Source organism: Rhynchophorus ferrugineus, unplaced genomic scaffold (genome assembly GCF_030347505.1).
Source record: "Rhynchophorus ferrugineus isolate W39M unplaced genomic scaffold, kcgeb_rfMv2 rfM3, whole genome shotgun sequence".
Lineage (NCBI taxonomy): Eukaryota > Metazoa > Arthropoda > Insecta > Coleoptera > Curculionidae > Rhynchophorus > Rhynchophorus ferrugineus.
Window position 1 is genome coordinate 10,777,739 of NW_027472582.1, and position 20,166 is coordinate 10,797,904.

Genomic DNA, 20,166 nt, shown 5'->3' on the forward strand with positions numbered 1-20,166 from the left:
ATATCAAATTTTTGGGCTGTCTAGAATGCTCCTTATCTTCGGTATCAAATAACCACACCACACACCAATATACACATGTTGAAATCAATAGAGCGTGGTTGTCATAAGCTTCATACAGCATTCGATGACGTTCAGCCACTATATTTTCCAAAGTAAAGTAAAAAAGTAAAACTTCTCGCAAAATGCGATTTACTCTCTCTTGGGCATGTTCAAAGCAGTGAAAAAATATGTTGTTTACAGTTCAAAGTCGCGTTGTGTTAAAAAGTGTTACAAGTCGACAAAATGACACATAATAAAAAGTAAAACCTATCAGTGAGACAACATGAGGTCGATTAAAATGGTATCCTATGGTATTTATTAATACATATTAACACTATCTGCAGTAAATCATATAAGAATAATTTATAGATGTGATATAATAAATAATAATAAGTATTATTTATTATATATATTCTAAGGCCTCCTTTTTACCAACGAAGATTTATCTGGACGGGACATTAAGCTTACCGACTGGCGAGTGACCAACTTGGAAGTTATCCCAAAAGACATCCGGTCTTGCCCAGTCTAGTTAGTGGCGTGACTGGTATCATTTTCCTTGTCGAATTTTACAAATTTTAAGCAATCACAAACATAAATTTACGACCATGCACCAGCAGGATTCGAACCCGCGACTATCGCAACAGTAGTTGGACAATCCTGGAAATTTCAAAATTCAGATCGGAGATATTTCGATTAAATATTATATACGTTTTATCCTAAAACACTTCGGCCACTTAGTTCGCGAGAGGGCTGTTATTATGAAGCGCCATAAACTACACTTACCTTTATCAGGTGAATTTAGTGGACTTTTATTTCACTTTACCTTTTATTCGAGCCAGTAAAGCGGCGATATCTCAGAGTATATAATGGTCTATGTGCCAGATAGGCGATGTTAGGAGGTCGGGTTAATTAAATAATATATAGGCATGAATAACTTAATATTTGGGAACGGCCTCACTCAAAGTCCTAGATCTTAATCTACGCTGGAATTTGGCAGAGAGAGAGAGAGAGAGAGAGGGCCCGAGGTGGAAAATTGAAAGTTATACTGGTCGTATAAACCGCCAAAGTTTGATTTAATATAATTACATAATTCATAACACGTCTGTTGATTACCAACAGTTTCATATCGTAACAATTTAACCCTTTAACATCCATGTATATACATTTTATTTAAATATTGTATATATGGATATAATTTATTGAAAAAGTAGTTCTGTTAGAGAAAGCGAATGAAATATTCTTATAAATTATTGAATGAATGTTGGTTAAATACCTTTTAGATACTTTTATATAATTTTTTTTCTAGATCTTTGGTGGTGTATCAGTTTTGCCCTGTTTTTTGGGTATATTTTAGAGTCTTATTCTTGTGGGCTCTGAACCAGGGTCCTCGGCATTAAGCCGACTGGTCAGTGACGAGCTTAAAAATCATCCCAAAAGATATCCGGTCTTATCTAGCTTGGTTACTGAGGTGACTGGATCATTTTCCTTGTCGGATTTTGTCTAAGGGTAATTACAAATGTTAAACAACTACGAACATACATTTACAGCCATGCCCCGGTAGGATTCGAACCCACTCCTCAACAGCAGGAGGATGATCCTGTCTTCATTACCACTACGCCAACCAAATCGGCTTGCTCAGTTTTTGTTTGACTTTTTAACAAATATTCCTCTATTATCACTATCCCATATTTTTAAGTTCATATGCTATTTATTTCATTTATTTTCATTTTTTTTTCATTCTCATGTATTCATTTTTCTTATGTATTAATTATTTTCTTCTTCTTCTTAATTTTTTCTTCTATATTGAGCTCTAATTCTTTGTTTCTCGTTAACTCCAACCCCATATTAATTTTTATATTTTTTCTTGTTTTTAAACATAATTTTTATTAGTTCTCTTAGTTATTTGCTATACATATACTTTATATTTTGTTTTCTTTATTTAATATCAATTTCTTATCCACTATTATTGTTCAATTTCCTTTTGCTTCTATTGGATGTGGCCTTTTTCTTCTTCAAATATTTCTGTATTATTATTATTACATTTTTTCTTCTTGTTTTTCTGTCTAGTTTTATATCCCTTATTTTTGTTTAGGTATTACCTGTTTCATCTCTTTTACTTCATTGTTCTGTTTTCAGTTCAGGGTTGATATAATCAAATAATTTATCTCCGCTTGAATAATTTTTCCATAATATTGAACGTATCGACTTCTACCATTTTCTTGATTTCTTCCTTTTATTTATACGATCTTGTCGGACCTTCCTATTTCAGTGTGCTAGCATTTTTAATTCTCGTTTATTTTGGATTTAGTACGAAGCAAAACATATTAAACGAAAACAGAGCTCAACTCTTTCAGACAAGAACTTTCAGACAGCTTAGGAGTTGATGAATCAACTGTTCTCGGATGTGTGATGGAAAAGATACAACACAAGTGAAAATATGAACAATTTTTCATTTATTGTCAGGCAAAAGAGAAGAGTTTTTTGTGAGTCTGATTGTCGATGCTGAAAGCAGTATACTATGATAATCTCAAGGGCAAAAAGGCATAGATTAGATTGCCCTAAGCGTTTTCTAATTACCACTTGTTTGGATAGATGCAGCATGATTTGGTTAGCACGCTATTTCGTAAAACAGAAGAACTGCGAAATATATTAGTAATTCATGACGGATCATTGTCAAACTAATAAACCGTGGTCATTCCAGGCGGTATCGTCATATTGCCAGAAATATAGGAAAATGTTGGAAAGCTAATTATTGTGATCATAAGACATACAAGTACATAACATAAGATTTTTGTGATTAATATTATTATTATAGCCTGTTCAATTAGTTGGAGATATTTGGAAAAGGAAAGTAAAATTAGTTAATAAAAGTGCGAATTGTTGAAATGTACAGTGTATTTTCCAAATTCAGCTGCTTCTGATTTCTGCCTTCTGTCATTAACATTGCAATGACCCTGATAATTTTTAAACTGTTTCGTTATGTAAGAACCTAGTGTAACAGGTCAATTGAAAAGTCCCCGCCCTACCATAGTAAAACATTTTTTTGGAAGAATTATTTTTTTTCATTCAACATAATTCCTATGAATGGTAATACACCGATTATAGCGACCCTCCAACATTTTCATACCATTTTTGTAGTACGATTTGTCCTTTGCGTCAAAATAGGCCTCAGTTTAGGCGACCATCTTTTCACTCGATGAAAATTTCTTTCCAGCGAGCATTATTTTGATATCTTAGAACAGAAAATAGTCGCTGGGGCCAGATCTGGAGAATACGGTGGATGAGGAAGCAATTCGAAACCCAATTTATGGATTTTTGCCATCGTTTTCACTGACTTGTGATACGGTGCATTATCTTGGTGAAGCAGCACTTCACAGCATATTCGTGAATGATATGATGTTACATATCGACTCAAAAACTCGTTCAGTTGATATCTTCAAACATCGCTCCGAATCATAGTCGTCGTTGTTTTTGGTTAAAAGTGTCGCGCGGCACCCACCTTGCTATTTCTCATACCCAAATATTGAATGATATGATGTACACGTTCAATTTACGGTCATTCAAAATCATTTTTTCGATTTTTTAATGTTTTCGTCGGTAACAACCTCTTTTGGGCGTCTACAGCGTTCACCGTCTTCGGTGCTCATTTCACTACGTCTAAACTTAGCATACCAATCCTTGATGGTCGATTTTTCTGGAGAAGTATCCGGAAATTCGGCATCAAGCCAAGTTTTTTTCAATTGTATTTTATCCCCTCAAAAAGCAATATTTTATCAACACGTGAAATTCCTTTTTATCCATTTTTTCACAATAACAAAAGTTGCTTCACTCAAAATGCTATAATTCACAAACTAATGATCCGACAGCAGTCAAATTTTTACACGCATCTTTTTAGCGTTAGGGCTAACTAAAAACATATGGATTTAATTCTAGTAGCGCCATCTATGTGTTAGGCCGTGGACTGTTCAAATAACCTGTTTTATGATCAACAGAGTTTGTTAAAACACTTATATTACATTTCTTTAGTATCAATTGTATATAGTCCATTCAACAAAACAGCGAACCTTGAGTTTTAGTTCATTTTGGCTTTGACATATAACTAAATTCTAATTTATATCAAACATTTTTAACTTTATTTTTGTTATTAACTTTGAAATGTTTGTAAACAAGCAAAGCGCCAACGTTTGTTGGTTTATAACCTGTAATTATTATAATTAATGTTTTGAAGAATATTATAGACGTTTGACAGCCAGGCGGATTTTATAGGCTGATTCGGTTACATGTTCGAACGTATCAGACAGCATTGTATCTCTCTATATATCTCTATCTATTATCTCTGTCTGATTTTAAAACGAAATTACAATTGCAATATTGCGATTGGCAGAAACTATATTTACATCTTGATGACGCGAGTTCACAGTTATTTTGAATAGAATATACGTTTTTTATTCTTATTTAATTAATGTAAAAACATTTTTTTCAGCATATTTGTCCTTTTTCGATTCCAACAAATTTTATTTTAATGAGGTTTCGCTGAATGGCGAATGAATTAGTCGACCGTTGACAAAAAAATGTTGTTGATATACGAAAAGATTCCAATGGATAACATCAAATCTCACGGTCGAGCGACTTTCGCAAAAAGACTGTTCTTTTATTCGAAGTATAAAACGTCCCTCGTAAATATTTCCCTTAACTTGGCTGGTCCCGGCTGGATCAGCACATTTTCAATGGGAGCGAAATCGAATAAAATCATACGTCGGTAAAAAATGCTCGGCGCTCTTTTTTGTCTGCGTCAAATTAAAATAATTCAATTTTTTCCTTCTAAAAATGATTTTTTTAGGGTAGGGATTCTTTTTACTGAATGACACGTTCGATACTTATTTTGAAAAAAAATCGATACATTTAAAAGAGAGTATCGAACTTTTAGCTGTAAATTAATATATTGGTATTAAAAAACTAGGGTTTTTTGAAGGAGTTTATGGAACTTTTGGATTCCTCTCCCCCGCGATCAAATGAATTGTTTGTGAAACAGTAGGATTGGAACGGAAAAAGTTCGACGGGATAACCTAGGGCTTTTGAAGGAGAGTCTTGAAGTGAATTTTTCGTGGAAAAGTAAGGCTTTTTAATTCGCCGATATATCGATATTTTTTTCCGCGGAAGATGGCACTAATTACCAGTGCAAGGGGAGAAGAAATGTCAACAGGTTAACTTCCATAGAGTAAATATAGAGGTTTAACTTAAATATGCAAAATCGAGGAAATGTTTTGAGTGGTCCATTCAATGGCGGCTCTGAGACCACTTTTTTGATTGGTTCATTTGAATTGGCCTACGAAGGCATTTGATTGGTTCATTTCTATAACGCCATTGTTTGTTTCTGTTTGCTTACTACGGCATTTTAGTATGTCTAATATAAAATACGATTAGCATTCTTGTGTCTTAAATATAATCACTATTATTCGATTTTAATATATCCTCATTCGCAAGTGTTGTGTATCCAGTGTTTGTACGGAAATAAAAACCGGACGTAGTTTTCCTTGGAAGAAACACCCCAAGTTAGCAAGATTAAGGATTTGTGTGACTTTGCATTGCTTTTACCTGGTATGTATATAGTTATTTATATAAAGCATTTGTGTTCATATATATTATTATTTACAGCAATATAAGAGAAGAAATTATGAACATATTACCCACACTCTAAATCAAAAATGTGACCAAATGAGGCAATGGTAAAATTACATTGAAGGTAAATGTAATTATACTACGTGAAAAGTTTTTGTTACCCTTTAAAAAGTTGTTTGTAAAGTGCCATCAATTTAAAACTTAATTATTTTGAAGGGGTTCATTTACTTAAAACAAATGTATATTGGTCAAGATATTTATAATTAATATTTCGGCTTAAGGCTCCTTAACCAAGATAATTTTTTCAAAATGGTGAGCTTGATTTTATAAACAAATGATTATCATGCTTGTTTTATTATATTGTTAATAGATGCCTAAGCTGTCTTTTTTTTAATTTTAATTTTTTATTTCTGTTCTTTAAAGTATTACTTTTTGGTATGTTCTCTCCATTCTGATGTATATCATACGATTTAACTGTTTTAATTATCCATTCCATAATTTTCGCAATAACATTGTAAAAATATTAATAACTTGCCTCAATACAGTTTTGTGTTGAACAAGTAGGTAAAATATTAACAGACTTTCAGCAGCACACTTTGCTTTCAGTATGAGCGAACAATAAGATAGAAATTTTAATACATCTTATTTGAATTGATAGCACTAAAAATATATAAAAAAGGGAAAGAGCTATAGACAATTTTGATTATTTTAGCTATAAGATATGTTATGTTTTCAATTAAATTGCAGGCAATTTTTATATCCACATTTAATTATTTTTTATTTATATACATAACATTTTGGTTTTATTTAAAATTTAATTGGTCAGTAGAATGTGACGTGAGAGGTTAATCACGTGATAGGTATGAAATCGTCGACCAATGAAAAGCCCCCCTTATAAAATATTTTCATTACAGGTGCCTGTAATGGTAATTTAAACTAACCAATGAAATTCAGCGAAATGACGTTCTCAGCGCCTTTCTGCCGAGACCACGCAAAGCAATTCTGAAATTATTTGTATTAAGTTAACACTCTATATATTACTCTATGGTTAACTTCAAATTAATAAATTTTGATTGACTGGGCGTGTGATTTATCTGACTTTCTACTTTTGTTATAGCGAAAAAAATGGAAAAAATGAATTTCGTGTTGTAAAATATTGTTTTTGAAGGGAAAAAAATACAGTTGAAAATCATTGAGTTTCCGCATACTGCCTCAGGCAAATCAACCATCAAGAATTGGTATGGTAAGATTAGACGTGGAGAAATGAGCACCGAAGACGGTGAACGCAGTGGACGCCCAAAAGAGGTTGTTACGAGTTGATGATATGGAGCAGAGTCTGAAGATGGTCAAGCATAATAAATCCGAGTTTTTGCATTAAAATGTGACAATAGATGAAATATAGCTCCATCATTTCACTCCGAAGTCCAATCGACAATCATCCGAGTGGACTGCACACGATTAACCTGATCCAAAGCGTGGGAAAACGCAACAGTCGGCTGGCAAGGTTATGGCGTCTGTATTTAGGGATGCGCATGGAATAATTTTCATTGACTACCTTGGAAAAGGAAGGACCATTAACAGTGACTATTACATAGCGTTATTGGATCGTTTGTAGGACGAAATCGCCGAAAAAAAATTTTCGTCGAATGAATAGGTGATCACCGAAACAGGCCTATTTTGAAGCAAGGGCCAAATTGTACTATAAAAATGGTATCTAAAAGTTAGAGGGTCGCTATAATCAGTGTATCACCCTTGAAGACAATTATGTTGAATAAAAAAAAACTAATTTTGCCAAAGAAATATGTTTTACTATGGAGGCCGGGGACTTTTCAATTGAACTGTTAAAATACTTATGATGAACTAAAAATGTAAATTCAACTGATAACTCCACAAAGCAACTTTTCTATCAGCGATTCGACTAAAGCCACCATGAGATGTTCGAACTGGATAGCGTTCGATATATCGGCAAATTGCAGCATCTGTCTGGCATTAATTTCGCAGGACAAGGACAGGCCACATATCGCGTAATCAACCGTAAAAGTTCAGTGAGTTCATCAGAACCGCCAACGAGTTTATCGTTTCTGCTTTAAAAACTACTGCTTTAAGTTTAAAGTCTTAAACACGACGATTTTCTTTATAGGAAGCTATTAATAATATATGTTAATTTTCGTGATTTAACGTCAGGAATCAATAAATTATACAGAAAACAATATGGATTTGATGTTAATATGTTGCTACATTGTATCAACAATAGATGTGATAATTAAAGTACTGCTAGATTAATTAACTGGCCAATTACTGTTTATTATTTAAGATTTTATTACATGGCACTGAATAGTATTTATCCATAAGTTACTGACGTGTTGTATTTTAACGATTCTGAATTGATCATTTTAATATTCATTAAAAAAACTTGATGAATTTTTTTCTTGGTTGTGATTCAACATAAAATATGAATAAATTGTATAACTATAAGGTGGATGAAGAAATATATAGTTCAAAATCTCTAATCTTAGTTGGTAAACCATACGAATGTGGTTGAATTATGACGAAATATTAACTTCTTCCGTTTATCTTGATGACTAATTCGGTTTTGTTGTGGTATGGCGATTGTGCTGACCAGGAAAGGTGCTTGATGACATTCTGATGCTTCTCAAACCAAGACTGAACGCATTCTCATCTATATTGATCTTGTATTGTGTATCAATGAATTAAAAATAGAAAACACGCCAAAAGGACCACTTACTACTATAAGAAAATTGTTAATATAAAGACAAAAATAATCACTGTAAAAATTGATACTATTCATCCTATATTTTTGTTTTAACTGTTTTATTCATACTTTATCATTTTCTATGTTTTCCCAACTTTTTTTCTATAAGTTAGTGTTTTATTCAAAATGTATTTGTAAAATTTGTCGTTGAAGTTGTCCCAATATTTCGACAGAGTAATATCTAGTCAATAAGTGAATAAAATAATTCAATAAGCTTAACAGGTCAATTGAAAATTCCCCGGCCTGACACATAGATTTCGCTACCAGAAATAAATCCTTACGTTTTTTAGTTAGCCTTAACCTTCAGAAGATGCGCATATAAATTTGAGAGCTGTCGGATCATTAGTTTGTGAATTATAGCATTTTGAGTGAAACAACTTTCGTTATTGTGACAAAAATGGATAAAATGGAATTTCACGTGTTGATAAAATATTGCTTTTTGAAGGGAAAAAATACAATTGAAGCAAAAACGTGGCTTGATGCCGAGTTTTCGGACACTGCCACAGGGAAATCAACCATCAAGGATTGGTGTGCTGAGTTTAGACATGGTGAAGTGAGCACCGAAGACGGTGAACGCAATGGATACCCAAAAGAGGTTGTTACCGACGAAAACATTAAAAAAATCCACCAAATGATTTTGAATGACCGTAAATTGAAACTGAATAAAATAGCAGACACTCTAAAGATATGAACTGAACGTGTACATCATATCATTCACGAATACTTGGGTATGAGAAAGATCTGTGCAAAGTGGGTACCGCGCGAGCTCACTTTTGATCAAAAACAACGACGATTTGATGATTCGGAGCAGTATTTGAAGATAATCACCCGAGTTTTTCATCAATATGTGACAATGGATAAAATATGGTTCCATCATTTCACTCCGAAGCCCAATTGACAGTCATCCGAGTGGACTGCACACGATGAACCCGCTCCAAAGCGTGGGAAAACGCAACAGTTGGCTGGCGAGGTTATGGCGTCTGTATTTTGGGGTGCGCATGGAATAATTTTCATGGACTACCTTGAAAAAGGAAGGACCACCAACAGCGACTATTACATAGCGTTATTGTCCTTGTCCTAGGCGAAGGTTTAAAATCCGACAAGGAAAATGATCCCAGTCACGCCAGTAATCAGGCTGGGTAAGATCGGGTGTCTTCTGGGATGGTTTCTAAAGTTGGTCACTGGACAGTGGGTAGGCTTAATGCCGAGGATCGCGGTTTGGAGCCCACGTTAAACTGTAGGTCCAGTCCACATAAACCCCCTTTGGTAAAAAGGAGACTTTAAAATATATAAAAAGACAACATTTATAAGCTTGTATTATTTTTGTTTCGTTTTTTAGAACGCTATTGAAACTAAACGTTATTGAATTATTGTTGTTTAATACAACTTTTTTGGAATAGGGCTTTAATTAAATAAATGAGGCGAATGACTCGAGTCTTTTTTACAATGAATTGATTGATTTTATTCAATACCAGGATTTTATAATAAACTACTCGCTAATCATCAAATGGATTTTGGAGCAAAACTTCAAAGAATCGTGGATTTAACATTTTACCTTTAGGGTTATTGTAATGTATCCCATTTTAACGCTCAGTTACGATGAGTTGTCAGAAATTTGTTTTGTTTTGTTTTTGAAGACGCTCTTTACATATGACAAAATGCGACTGGATGATTCGACTTCCCCTCAGTTTAAAATTGGTTTAGTTTTTTGCTTTTGATGTAATGTTGTAAGTGAATTATTTTTCAACGATTCGTTCTAAAAGACTGTTATTGCATTGGAGCTCTTTATATTTAACTTTAAAATAGTTTTTGAAATATATAATATTATTCCTTAGAAAATCACATGATACCCATAAGAAAACTATTATATTAACCCAAATTTAAGCACGTTCAAATAATTATTTTTTTGTGATTATTAACGATTTAGTGATTGTTATTACATATGATTTTCAGCTGTAATAAATATGATTCTGTCTGTATAACCTTAGTAATTATATTATTTATATTTTTGTTTCTTTGGTTAAAGTTACCTTGATCTTACAAGGCCGAGTATTATACTTTAGACTTACCTATTGAATTTGTCAGCTAAATAGCCCAAAATAACGCCGACGACGGTAAATACGGCGATGAAGCTAGGACCGGCGAGAATCTGATAGTCCAAACCTAATCCGTTGTAAGTCCATTCGCAGTATGGAGTGCCGTTGATGTTGAAGGACAAGCATATCTCTGAGCTGTTGGCTTCTCCGCAGTCAACTGGCAGGTCACTCAAATAATATTCCGTAGTGTTTAGTTGGCATGATATATCACCTGAAAATGAAATTAGGTAATTTTTTGATAAGTTTTGTACTATATAAGAGATGTCTTTAGTAGGCTGTTGGTTTTATTTTATCGAGCTGAATAATTGAATGTGTCCACACCAAACATTTCAAAGCAGTGAAAATACATTTTACCAAATTTAGTTCCTTATTACGTCTGTTTTCGAATTTCAAGTTTTTAGATGGAGAATTATTATCGTTGAAAAAATAGATAACAAATATGGAGTTAGTTAATACCACGTAGAATCACTGGCTCATAACATTTATTTATTAATATCAAGCAGAGAATTGGTCTGCATTTCTAAGGATGTACTTCATATAAACTATTAAAAATGGTGACTTACCATAATGCAGATCCATAGCAATGGCTTTACTGGTTACCCCAATAAGGTAGTGTCCTAATTCGCCCAATACATATCCTATCGATACTATGGCTAGGACATAGGGTTGATAGAGCGAAGAGAGCATCTTCGATAGTTCCAACATTGTTGCTGTTAATTATTCTGTAAAAGAGATAAATTATATGTATTTACCGGTCAATAATTAGTGTGTTAAAGGTAAATGTCAACCAAAATTATAAAAAATATCTTTAGTTGTATGGTTTGTAAATTTTATTGAAACATTGTTGTAATTGGGTTATTAGAAAATGATGTATAAGCCAAAATAGCAATATTAAAATTAAGTACACATTCTTTATTCTGCAACATATCTTTATACTGCATTTAAATTCTATAACAATTTTTATAAAGTTAGAATTGTTGATAATTAGAGAGATTATTTTATTGTAAATGGAGCCTGTGGCTTTATAAAATCTTGAAAATATCTGTTCTGAAGATCTCATGATAAAATGACCTTATGCAAAAAGACATTTGCAGGTCAGTTTTAGGGGCATATGGTGATTTTAACTTAAGTGAAATAATTTATCACGAATGTTCTTAAACATAGTCTTAATTGATACTTTTACAATATACAAACTTAACATTCGGTTGCGAGATATGGGTATAGTCAAACAGAGACAATGGTAAGATACAAGTAGCAGAAATCAAATGACTCAGAAGAGTCAGTGGTGTAACAAGGATGGTCAGGATATGAAATAAAGATATAAGAAGAAGCCTCAATATTGAATCAGTTTGATAGTATATAGAAAGCAGACAACTCAGTTAATGGGGGAACTTAGACAGTCAGCGCATGGAGAGTACAAGACAGATAAAGCGAATATGGGAAGCAAGGACGGAGGGGAGAAAAATCAGAGGGCAATCTAAATGCAACTGGAACGAATGTATTAGAAATACTTCATGAAAGATTTTAGATTTTGAGAGGAAAAACCTCGCCAAGTAAGCTGAAGCAAGGAGATTGAGCAGTGACAGAAAAATATGAAGGAATTTATACGTAAGGCAAGAGAGAATAAACACTAAACATTAAAAAAAACAGGAATGTTAAATTTTACTGACTACATATTGAGATATAATGCATATAATAATTCAAAGTATCAGCTAACTGTGAGCTATATAAATCAATTTTAAAGGATTTACAATTGATGGTGTTACTGTGTATTAAATTGCATCGGGCACATTTGTAACCAACTTCACTTCATGTTGCAGCTTCACTAACAGCTCGCATTTTAGTATCTGTTATTTCGTCGAAGTGTGGATAAAAACATTTCACTCTATTGAAAATGTCGGAATTTGTTCTAAGTAAATCGAATTCGCGAAAAGTTTTGGTGGCTGAAGGGTATCGAATACTGTATGAAGCTTATGACAACACTGATATCAAGGAGCGGACGGCAGTACTCGAAGATGATCTATGCAAAATGCAAGAACAATATACATAATTATTTCTAGTAATACAAAAAATCATTTCTAGTCAATTGAAGAACATGGGATGTTTCAAGAGCTTGGATATCTTGTACCGTATGAATTGAAGTCAAAAAACACTGAAAGGCTTTTTGTCGTGGGTGAAATGCTGCTTGAACGGCAAAATTGAAAAGTTATTTTGCATCGTATTATTATTAGTGATGAAAAGTGGATCCACTATGATAATCTAAAGTGATAAATATAATGCATCAACCTTGTCATGCATCAACATCAACGGCATAGCTGAATATATATGGCTGATATAATATGGCTGGAATATATATAGTGTGGTATATTAGGAGCTGATAAAAACTAATAAAATCATCAATATGATATTCTTATTGACTACAATTGCCTTTGAGGTGATGACTGCGCGAAAATTTGTCTAATATGATCAAAGACACAACAAAAGTTATTCCTCAACATGATAACGCTCAATTACATGTTGCAAAACCGGTTAAAACCTGCTTGGATATATTAAAGTATAAGGTGCTACCCTATCCGCCGTATTCTTCAGATCTTGTCCCTTCTGATTACTTCTTCTAACATATGAGTTGTTGCGACGTAATTATATTTATTTACTTTTAAGAAAACTGTGTAGTTTTAAGATTAGGAATTCTTATTTGTATTATTATTATTTTTGTACCTAATGCTTCAAAAGCAGTATGTTGCGATGCAAATTTAATGATTTATATTTGGGGCAGTCGTGTAAATTTCAGTTTACGTTAATTGTAGAAATTTTAGGATAGTTAACGGGTCTAATTTACTAGAACTTTAACTGATATTCCTAACATTTATGACATGGGAAAAGAATTATGGCTTGATACAAAATATAACGTCGCATTATATTGAATGTCTGGTGCAATTAGCCAACCAAAAATGGTACCGAGTAAAGAGAATATATGCGTTAAACAAAAACGATAACCCATCGGCTCGTTGTTGAGTGTTTCGGATAACAGAGGTTCAAATACCGAGGCTAGACGAAACGGGTCAGAGCTTAGACCTGGTAGAGGACTTCTTATGGCGCCTATAAACATAAATATCAAGAAGACCCCAAATCGTGGAGTTTTCGGGAATTCCTGAAGAGCCCCAAAACGTACGTGTTTTATCAGCGTGAGAAGATCCTGGCTGGAAGAGTGTTTTCCATCCCGATATTCTCAGCGAATAGGGGTACAGAAAAGGGTTGCTCGGACAAAGGGTGGCTTTGTCCACCAACACCAAGAACCCGAGGGAGGAACTTCAGCGATAAAACACGGTGCATCGTCAACGAGAGACAGTATTTGCACCGACAACGAGGGAAAGAGTTGAAATCAGAAGAGGAAAGTACTGAATTGATTGAATTAATAGAATATATATATATATATATATATATATATATATATATTAATTAAATAACTTGCCTTTGGGTATTAATACTATATTAATTTAGTAATTTACTCAAAGAAGAGAGACAATTAATTGTATTTAATTTACAACCTTGTTTTCTTTCCCACATCTCAACATGAGTCATGACCTGTCTGAGCGAAGCACTACGCTTTTTATGAATATACCAAAAAATGGATTGATTCGTGGATAGGTACAAGAGGTACATATTTTTTAAGAGATGGAATCTGCAAATTGCTTGAGAGATGGGGAAAAATAGGGCTATCCATTGACAATACTTTGAATAAAATACGTTGTACCCATTTTTCATAATAAAGCATCAAGTTAAAAAAATATCCTTTGAAACTAATTTATATAGTATATAGTATAAAATGAGGATATTTTTTCTTTTCTAATTGTTATCTAATTAAATTTCGGCGAAACTTATCAAAAGGACGACACCTGAGAAGAAGACCTTCTCGGTTTTGGATAGTGTCTCTAATTGCAGGAAAGATTATCGGATTATTTCGATAGTATCCGGGATGCGAGCCGACTCTCCAATGAGGACTAATCCTCTCGGATCGAATTAAGGGTCCGCTAAAGCTCGGAGACAAATTCGGGAGACTTAATATTTTATCCATTCCATCCTACAATGGAACGGTCCATCTATAACGTCGGCTCCAAATTACGTTACGTTTCTAATATCGGGGTATTATTTTTCAGGGACATGGAAATTAGTTTTTTATTGGCTTAAAACATGCAATTGTTGGAAAAAATAGCTTAATTTTGAAGATATATTTTAGTTCGAAATTGTTGGATTTTTTTAGTATGAATTCATAATTAAACCTGAACAGGACATAAAATAATAAATATATAAGTATATATATATATATATATATATATATATATATATATATATATATATATATATATGCTTTATTTATATGCTTAGGTATCTATTAATTAAAATTTCAACATTTCGTTGGAATCCACTGAGCTATATTTAAGGAAAAAAAGTGAAAAAAGGTTTTTTCTTTTTTCCAGGGTATCAAAGTTTTATTTGAACAAAAGATGATATAAATCAATATTTCTGATATTTTATGATAATTAATTATAAAATAAAATATTCATAATAATGAGAGAAAAATATTCAATAATTTTTTATAATACTTAAGTAACATATGCAAAAAAGATCCAATATATATTTTAAAATTTAAATGATAGTAATTTCTCTAAAGAACGACTGTTTTTTATGATACAGTATCTTGCAAAATATCATCTTGGCTTAAAGGGGAATTAAATCGCAAGGATCTTCTAACGCTTCATCAGCGTGTCAATGAACTCAAGTTCACTTTTAAAATGAAACATCATCAATCACTACTGATATTTAATGTTTTATCGACTTTACTTTTAACGATACCGCTATTAAACTCATCAATTTTGATGATGTGAATGAAGTAATGTTATGACGTGACTTATCTCGAGATTCAAGCTTCTAGTAAACATGCAGCGTGACCAATATGGGTTTAATTTTTTCACGACAAAGCAAACTTTAATATAGTGGCTTAAATCAATTGTCCAACACCCAAAACACCAATGATTTATTGGTTAAATTCAAAAAATATGTTGATATATTGATGATGAAAAAATTGATTAAAATATCAATGTAATATGGGATATAGGAAATAATCGTTACAAAATTTTAGAAACAGAAACGTGCAGTTACCGAAAAATACATTAATATGATAAAGATATCACTGAAGTGTGTTAATCATTAGGTTAGTGACATTCTTTAGATAATATGATTAGTCTTACAACATCATACGCGAATGAATTTGATAATTTCCATAACATGTGACATTTGATGAAAATAATTCCAACGCAATATTGAGAAATAACCCACATTATAATCAAGGCCTGCTTGGGTTCGAATTCTGTGGATTCCCCAAATTCAAGAACGTCTCGAAATCTACACGATATACGTTTTTTTAATAACAGGTAGTTCTTCATCTTACGCTGAAGACCGACATTCCATTTTTATAGACATTTTTCGTTTCGCCATATTATCTTTCAAGGTAGGACTGAAAAATTATACTCTCTTGCAACAGACGTCAACACTGGCGCTTTGGTCTGGTTCACATCAATCGGATTACGTCGAGGAAATAACATCCAGAGTACTAAGAAGTCTAGTGCGGAGAATTTAATACTTTTCAATTATATATATTACAAAAATGTAGTTTGTAAATTCTTATAGATAAATATGATTTATTTGTTTATCATAATTTTTGATCCTTTATCAATACATACATTTATCAACTCTACGTAACAAATGAATGAATTGCATTGTAATGAATTGTTTTTTTAAACAGAAACAATACCGCTAAATGTAAATGCGACCAAATACGTGCATGTAAGTAGTGAAAAAGTCCTACATAACCAAACTAAATTGAAGTATCTATCTGTATATATTTGTAAATCATATACTATATCTTGTTCACTTCTCTGTAGTCTGATGTCTAGATCTTTACACCATATAGAAAGGAGTACTTCGCAGGAGTCAGCTTTGTTTCCTCCGTCCTAGTAGGAAAGAGATATATTTCCCTTGGTCGAGGAAACGGGATGAAACAACCGCTTATGTTTTGACAAATACCTATTGTCTGTGGATTCCAGACAAAAGCATCGAAGTTCAGGGTGTAAGGCCACCAAAAACAGACAGAGGTTGCTATGAACTAATTTAGTTAACTAAAATTTGGTGCAATATTGGGTACTAGGACCATGGAAGGCGTATTACGGTAGCTTGTTGTACATTATAGTTTGCCAGGGAAATCATTATATAGAGGCTATACCATGGAAATTTAGTGGGTTCTCATTTTTATTCTATATTATATCGATTTTATTTTGTTAAAATGTCCCTCAAACCCTGCTCCAGAGACATTAATAACACGTCATGATTCCGCTAATTGCTTATGCACTGAATGTAGCTGATAATTGATAATTAAATTATCTTATGCATCGGGGGATTGATATATCTGGTGTAATTACCATGACAACGATATGTTTTATTGTAAGGAACAATCGTAATTATCACCTGTTTATATGAACATGTACGTGCGTTTCAAAAATCGCATATTAAACGTGCTTTAGATTTATGTGGATAAGGGTATTTCTGTTATTTCAATTCAATTATTTTCAAGGTGTAAACTGATTGAATTTGTACCATATGTTATGTTGTTTGTGTTGCAAGTACGGAGAATGAGTAACATATGATCGTTTTCTCGTTATTGTTTTAGTGGGCATGATGACTAATCCTGAAATACCACTTCACCAAAATTCTACGTATTTATTAAAAAAAAAGGATATGAAAGAGAAACGTTTTGTATGGTCACAAGTGTTATTCATACATTATTTTAATAATTTTCTATTATAAGTATCCACGTTAATACGTATCGAGGGTATGTTCCTTCCAATGTAACAATACCTGGGTAAAAACTCAACCTGGAAAAAAATTGTATATTTTTGTTCATAGGAAAAAGTTAGTATTTTTACCACCCTTATAGTGCTTTAACGTGTCCTATAAACGTAAGCTAGAGGTTAAGTTTGATTTGATTCGTTTATTGGGTATATGAACGTTTTATAACTTTATTCTTCAGTTGCTAAATAACATGAAACTTTATATTAAAGATTTTTTTTTTCGGTTACAAAATGATAATATTATTAAATATCTGGTTTCTTCTATATTAAATAGTTTAATTAATTCTACTTCAGCAGACTGAGGATAATTGATACATCTTTGGTTGAACTATGCCATTTTATGAAGTTTTTGAAGTCTGTTGAATGCGTAACGTATATAAATAAACGCAAGTATTATTATTGAAGTCAAGTATACTTAAAGTTGCAAATAGCGCATTTTTACATCAATATTTCAAGGTATTTTGATACACTTTTTTTGCACACATTTTCTAAAAGTTTAAGACAATTAAATATCATCATCGAATCTACGCGACACATCAGAAGTTTGTACCCAGTATCCAACACTTGCCTATTATGAGACCTGTTAATTTCACAACGTTGTGACTGTTACTGTTATTGTTACACTTAGTACTTCTATTTTTACTCAATATGGTCTATTTTATGTATTCATAGATATTATTACAGGCCTACAAATTAATATTAAAAGATTTGTAATGGATGTTGTTATTGTTAAATCGCATCGTTTATATTTGTAACCAACTTCATGTTGATGTCCTATTTGTTGGGTGAACAAAAAATGTTTTCAGTATGTTGAATATGTCTGAATCTATTTCAAGTAAATTGTATTTGCGAGAAGTTTTTTAAGAGTTTACTTTAATTTAAACTTTCAATTTGAAGAACGAGGTAACTTCGACGAGGAACGTCTTTGAATGCTGTGTGAAGCTTATGTTAACCATAACCCATCCATTTCTACGTTTGAATACCGATTTTAACATTTTAAAAATGATGTATTATCTGGACCTAACTCCCTTTGATTACTGCTTGTTCCGATAAGTGAGCCGTGAAAAATGAAATGTCAAAATATAAGGCTTCAAATAAAATAATCCTTTGAAACTAAATTATAGGGCAATAATTAAAACTTCCCTTATTTATAAAGAAAAAAATGCCTTTCCAAAAGCAGAATGATACCAATGCCTTGCGAGAAGGATATGTAATTAAATATAACAACACATAATTGTTTGAAGAACTAAATCAAACAGAAACCCGATGCAGTATTTTAAAACTAATTATTTCGAATTACCCTGATGTGTAGTCTATTTTTTTCTTGGTATTTCAGCTTTGTTCCATAAATATATACATTTTACACTTTAAAATAAGAATTAATAAACATCAACGCTTGCTGAAATGCCATTTAATGTTATGCTCTCGATGTTGTTTGATGTAAAACGTGTTTCTGCAGAATACGTTGAACAACCTTTGCTATTAATGTCAAGTTCATTAATGCTGTAAAAATTGTGAATGATTACTTGAGATAGCGTGTAGATGTTTTTCCGCGATATTATTAATGTAGCTGTAGATGTTAAGTTAGATGTAGGATATTTATCTCTTTGGAATCTGAGTTGCATTAACAAGATTCTTTTGCATGTCTGTTTCTGTTTTTATTTTATGTTTTTATGAGAGTACAGTCTTAAGTTCTTTGTATTTTTATATGCAGATTGTCAGTTGTTTTTAGATTTCGGGTTTTCAGACCTTTACGAGTCTGAATACCAATTTTAGAAGCACTTTTTTTCTTCGTTTAAAGTGCTTAATCTGGATTATAAGCCGTTTACATTTTAAATTCACATTTGAAGTGTACATGCAAATTTAGAGAGGTATAGAAACTTGTATTGTCAATGTTTTCCAAAATCACCAAAGTTTTCATAATTGATTTGTAATCGCCAAATATTTTTAACACAATACTAGTTTTTGTAAATAAAACATATTTACAACTTGTTAATACCACGAAATCAACTTTTTTTTATTCTTCAAAATCTATTCTTTCCCTATTCTTTCTTTTACTTAAAAAAAAATTAGGTAGCTGTTGTTATCTCAGCTCTTTGATATTTGGAATTAGTTGCTCTTGAGTTTGTACGACAATTTGTACAAGGTTGTGAGCTGTGATGAGTGTATTTTTGTAAAGTTAATTCTTACAATTAATTTTGAAGTTACGTGTATATTTTAATATTCTTAATTTTTTATTATTATTTTTAATATTAAATTTAAACATCTCTAAGAATTAACTTTTTAACTTTGTAAGTTTGACTTAGTGAACTGAAAATGTTCTCCAATTAACGAAAAAAGAATAGAGCGTTTAGGAAATGATATGGGTAGAATTTTTAGTGAAAAAATCGAGGAGATTAATACATAATCCAAAGAAAAAGTTTATTAATATGTATCTATTATAGTAGAGTGGAATGAAAAATTAAAATTCCTTTACTAAATTTTTATGAACATGTGTAAAAAAAGATAGGTGTAAAAATTAACAATGTATTATTATAGATATAAAAAAACATATCTGTTTTGGTTTGGTGTGGTTGGAAATATTTGCGAAACACTATAAGAGTGAGTGTTATTAAAATAACTAGTTCTAAAGATTTGTTTATTTTTTGTTAGATAAATATCTACTGAACTCGATGACAGTTGTTCTTGATAGTAAAACTATAAAGGGAGTAGCATTTACCTATAATTTATGCAT

The 20,166-nt window shown here is 32.1% G+C and overlaps 1 protein-coding gene across 2 annotated transcripts in view; it reads right to left on the minus strand.

Moving 5' to 3' along the window:
- Positions 1-20,166, minus strand: part of LOC143193537 (putative sulfoacetate transporter SauU) — a 67,113-nt gene that overhangs the window by 24,783 nt on the left and 22,164 nt on the right. For both annotated transcript variants that reach the window (XM_076399801.1, XM_076399802.1), the window contains exons 2-3: positions 11,091-11,249; positions 10,501-10,738 (exon numbers count right to left, since the gene is read on the minus strand). In XM_076399801.1, the coding sequence (XP_076255916.1) occupies positions 10,501-10,738; positions 11,091-11,232 (380 nt within the window). In that variant the 5' untranslated portion in view covers positions 11,233-11,249. The remainder of the gene's footprint in view (positions 1-10,500; positions 10,739-11,090; positions 11,250-20,166) is intronic.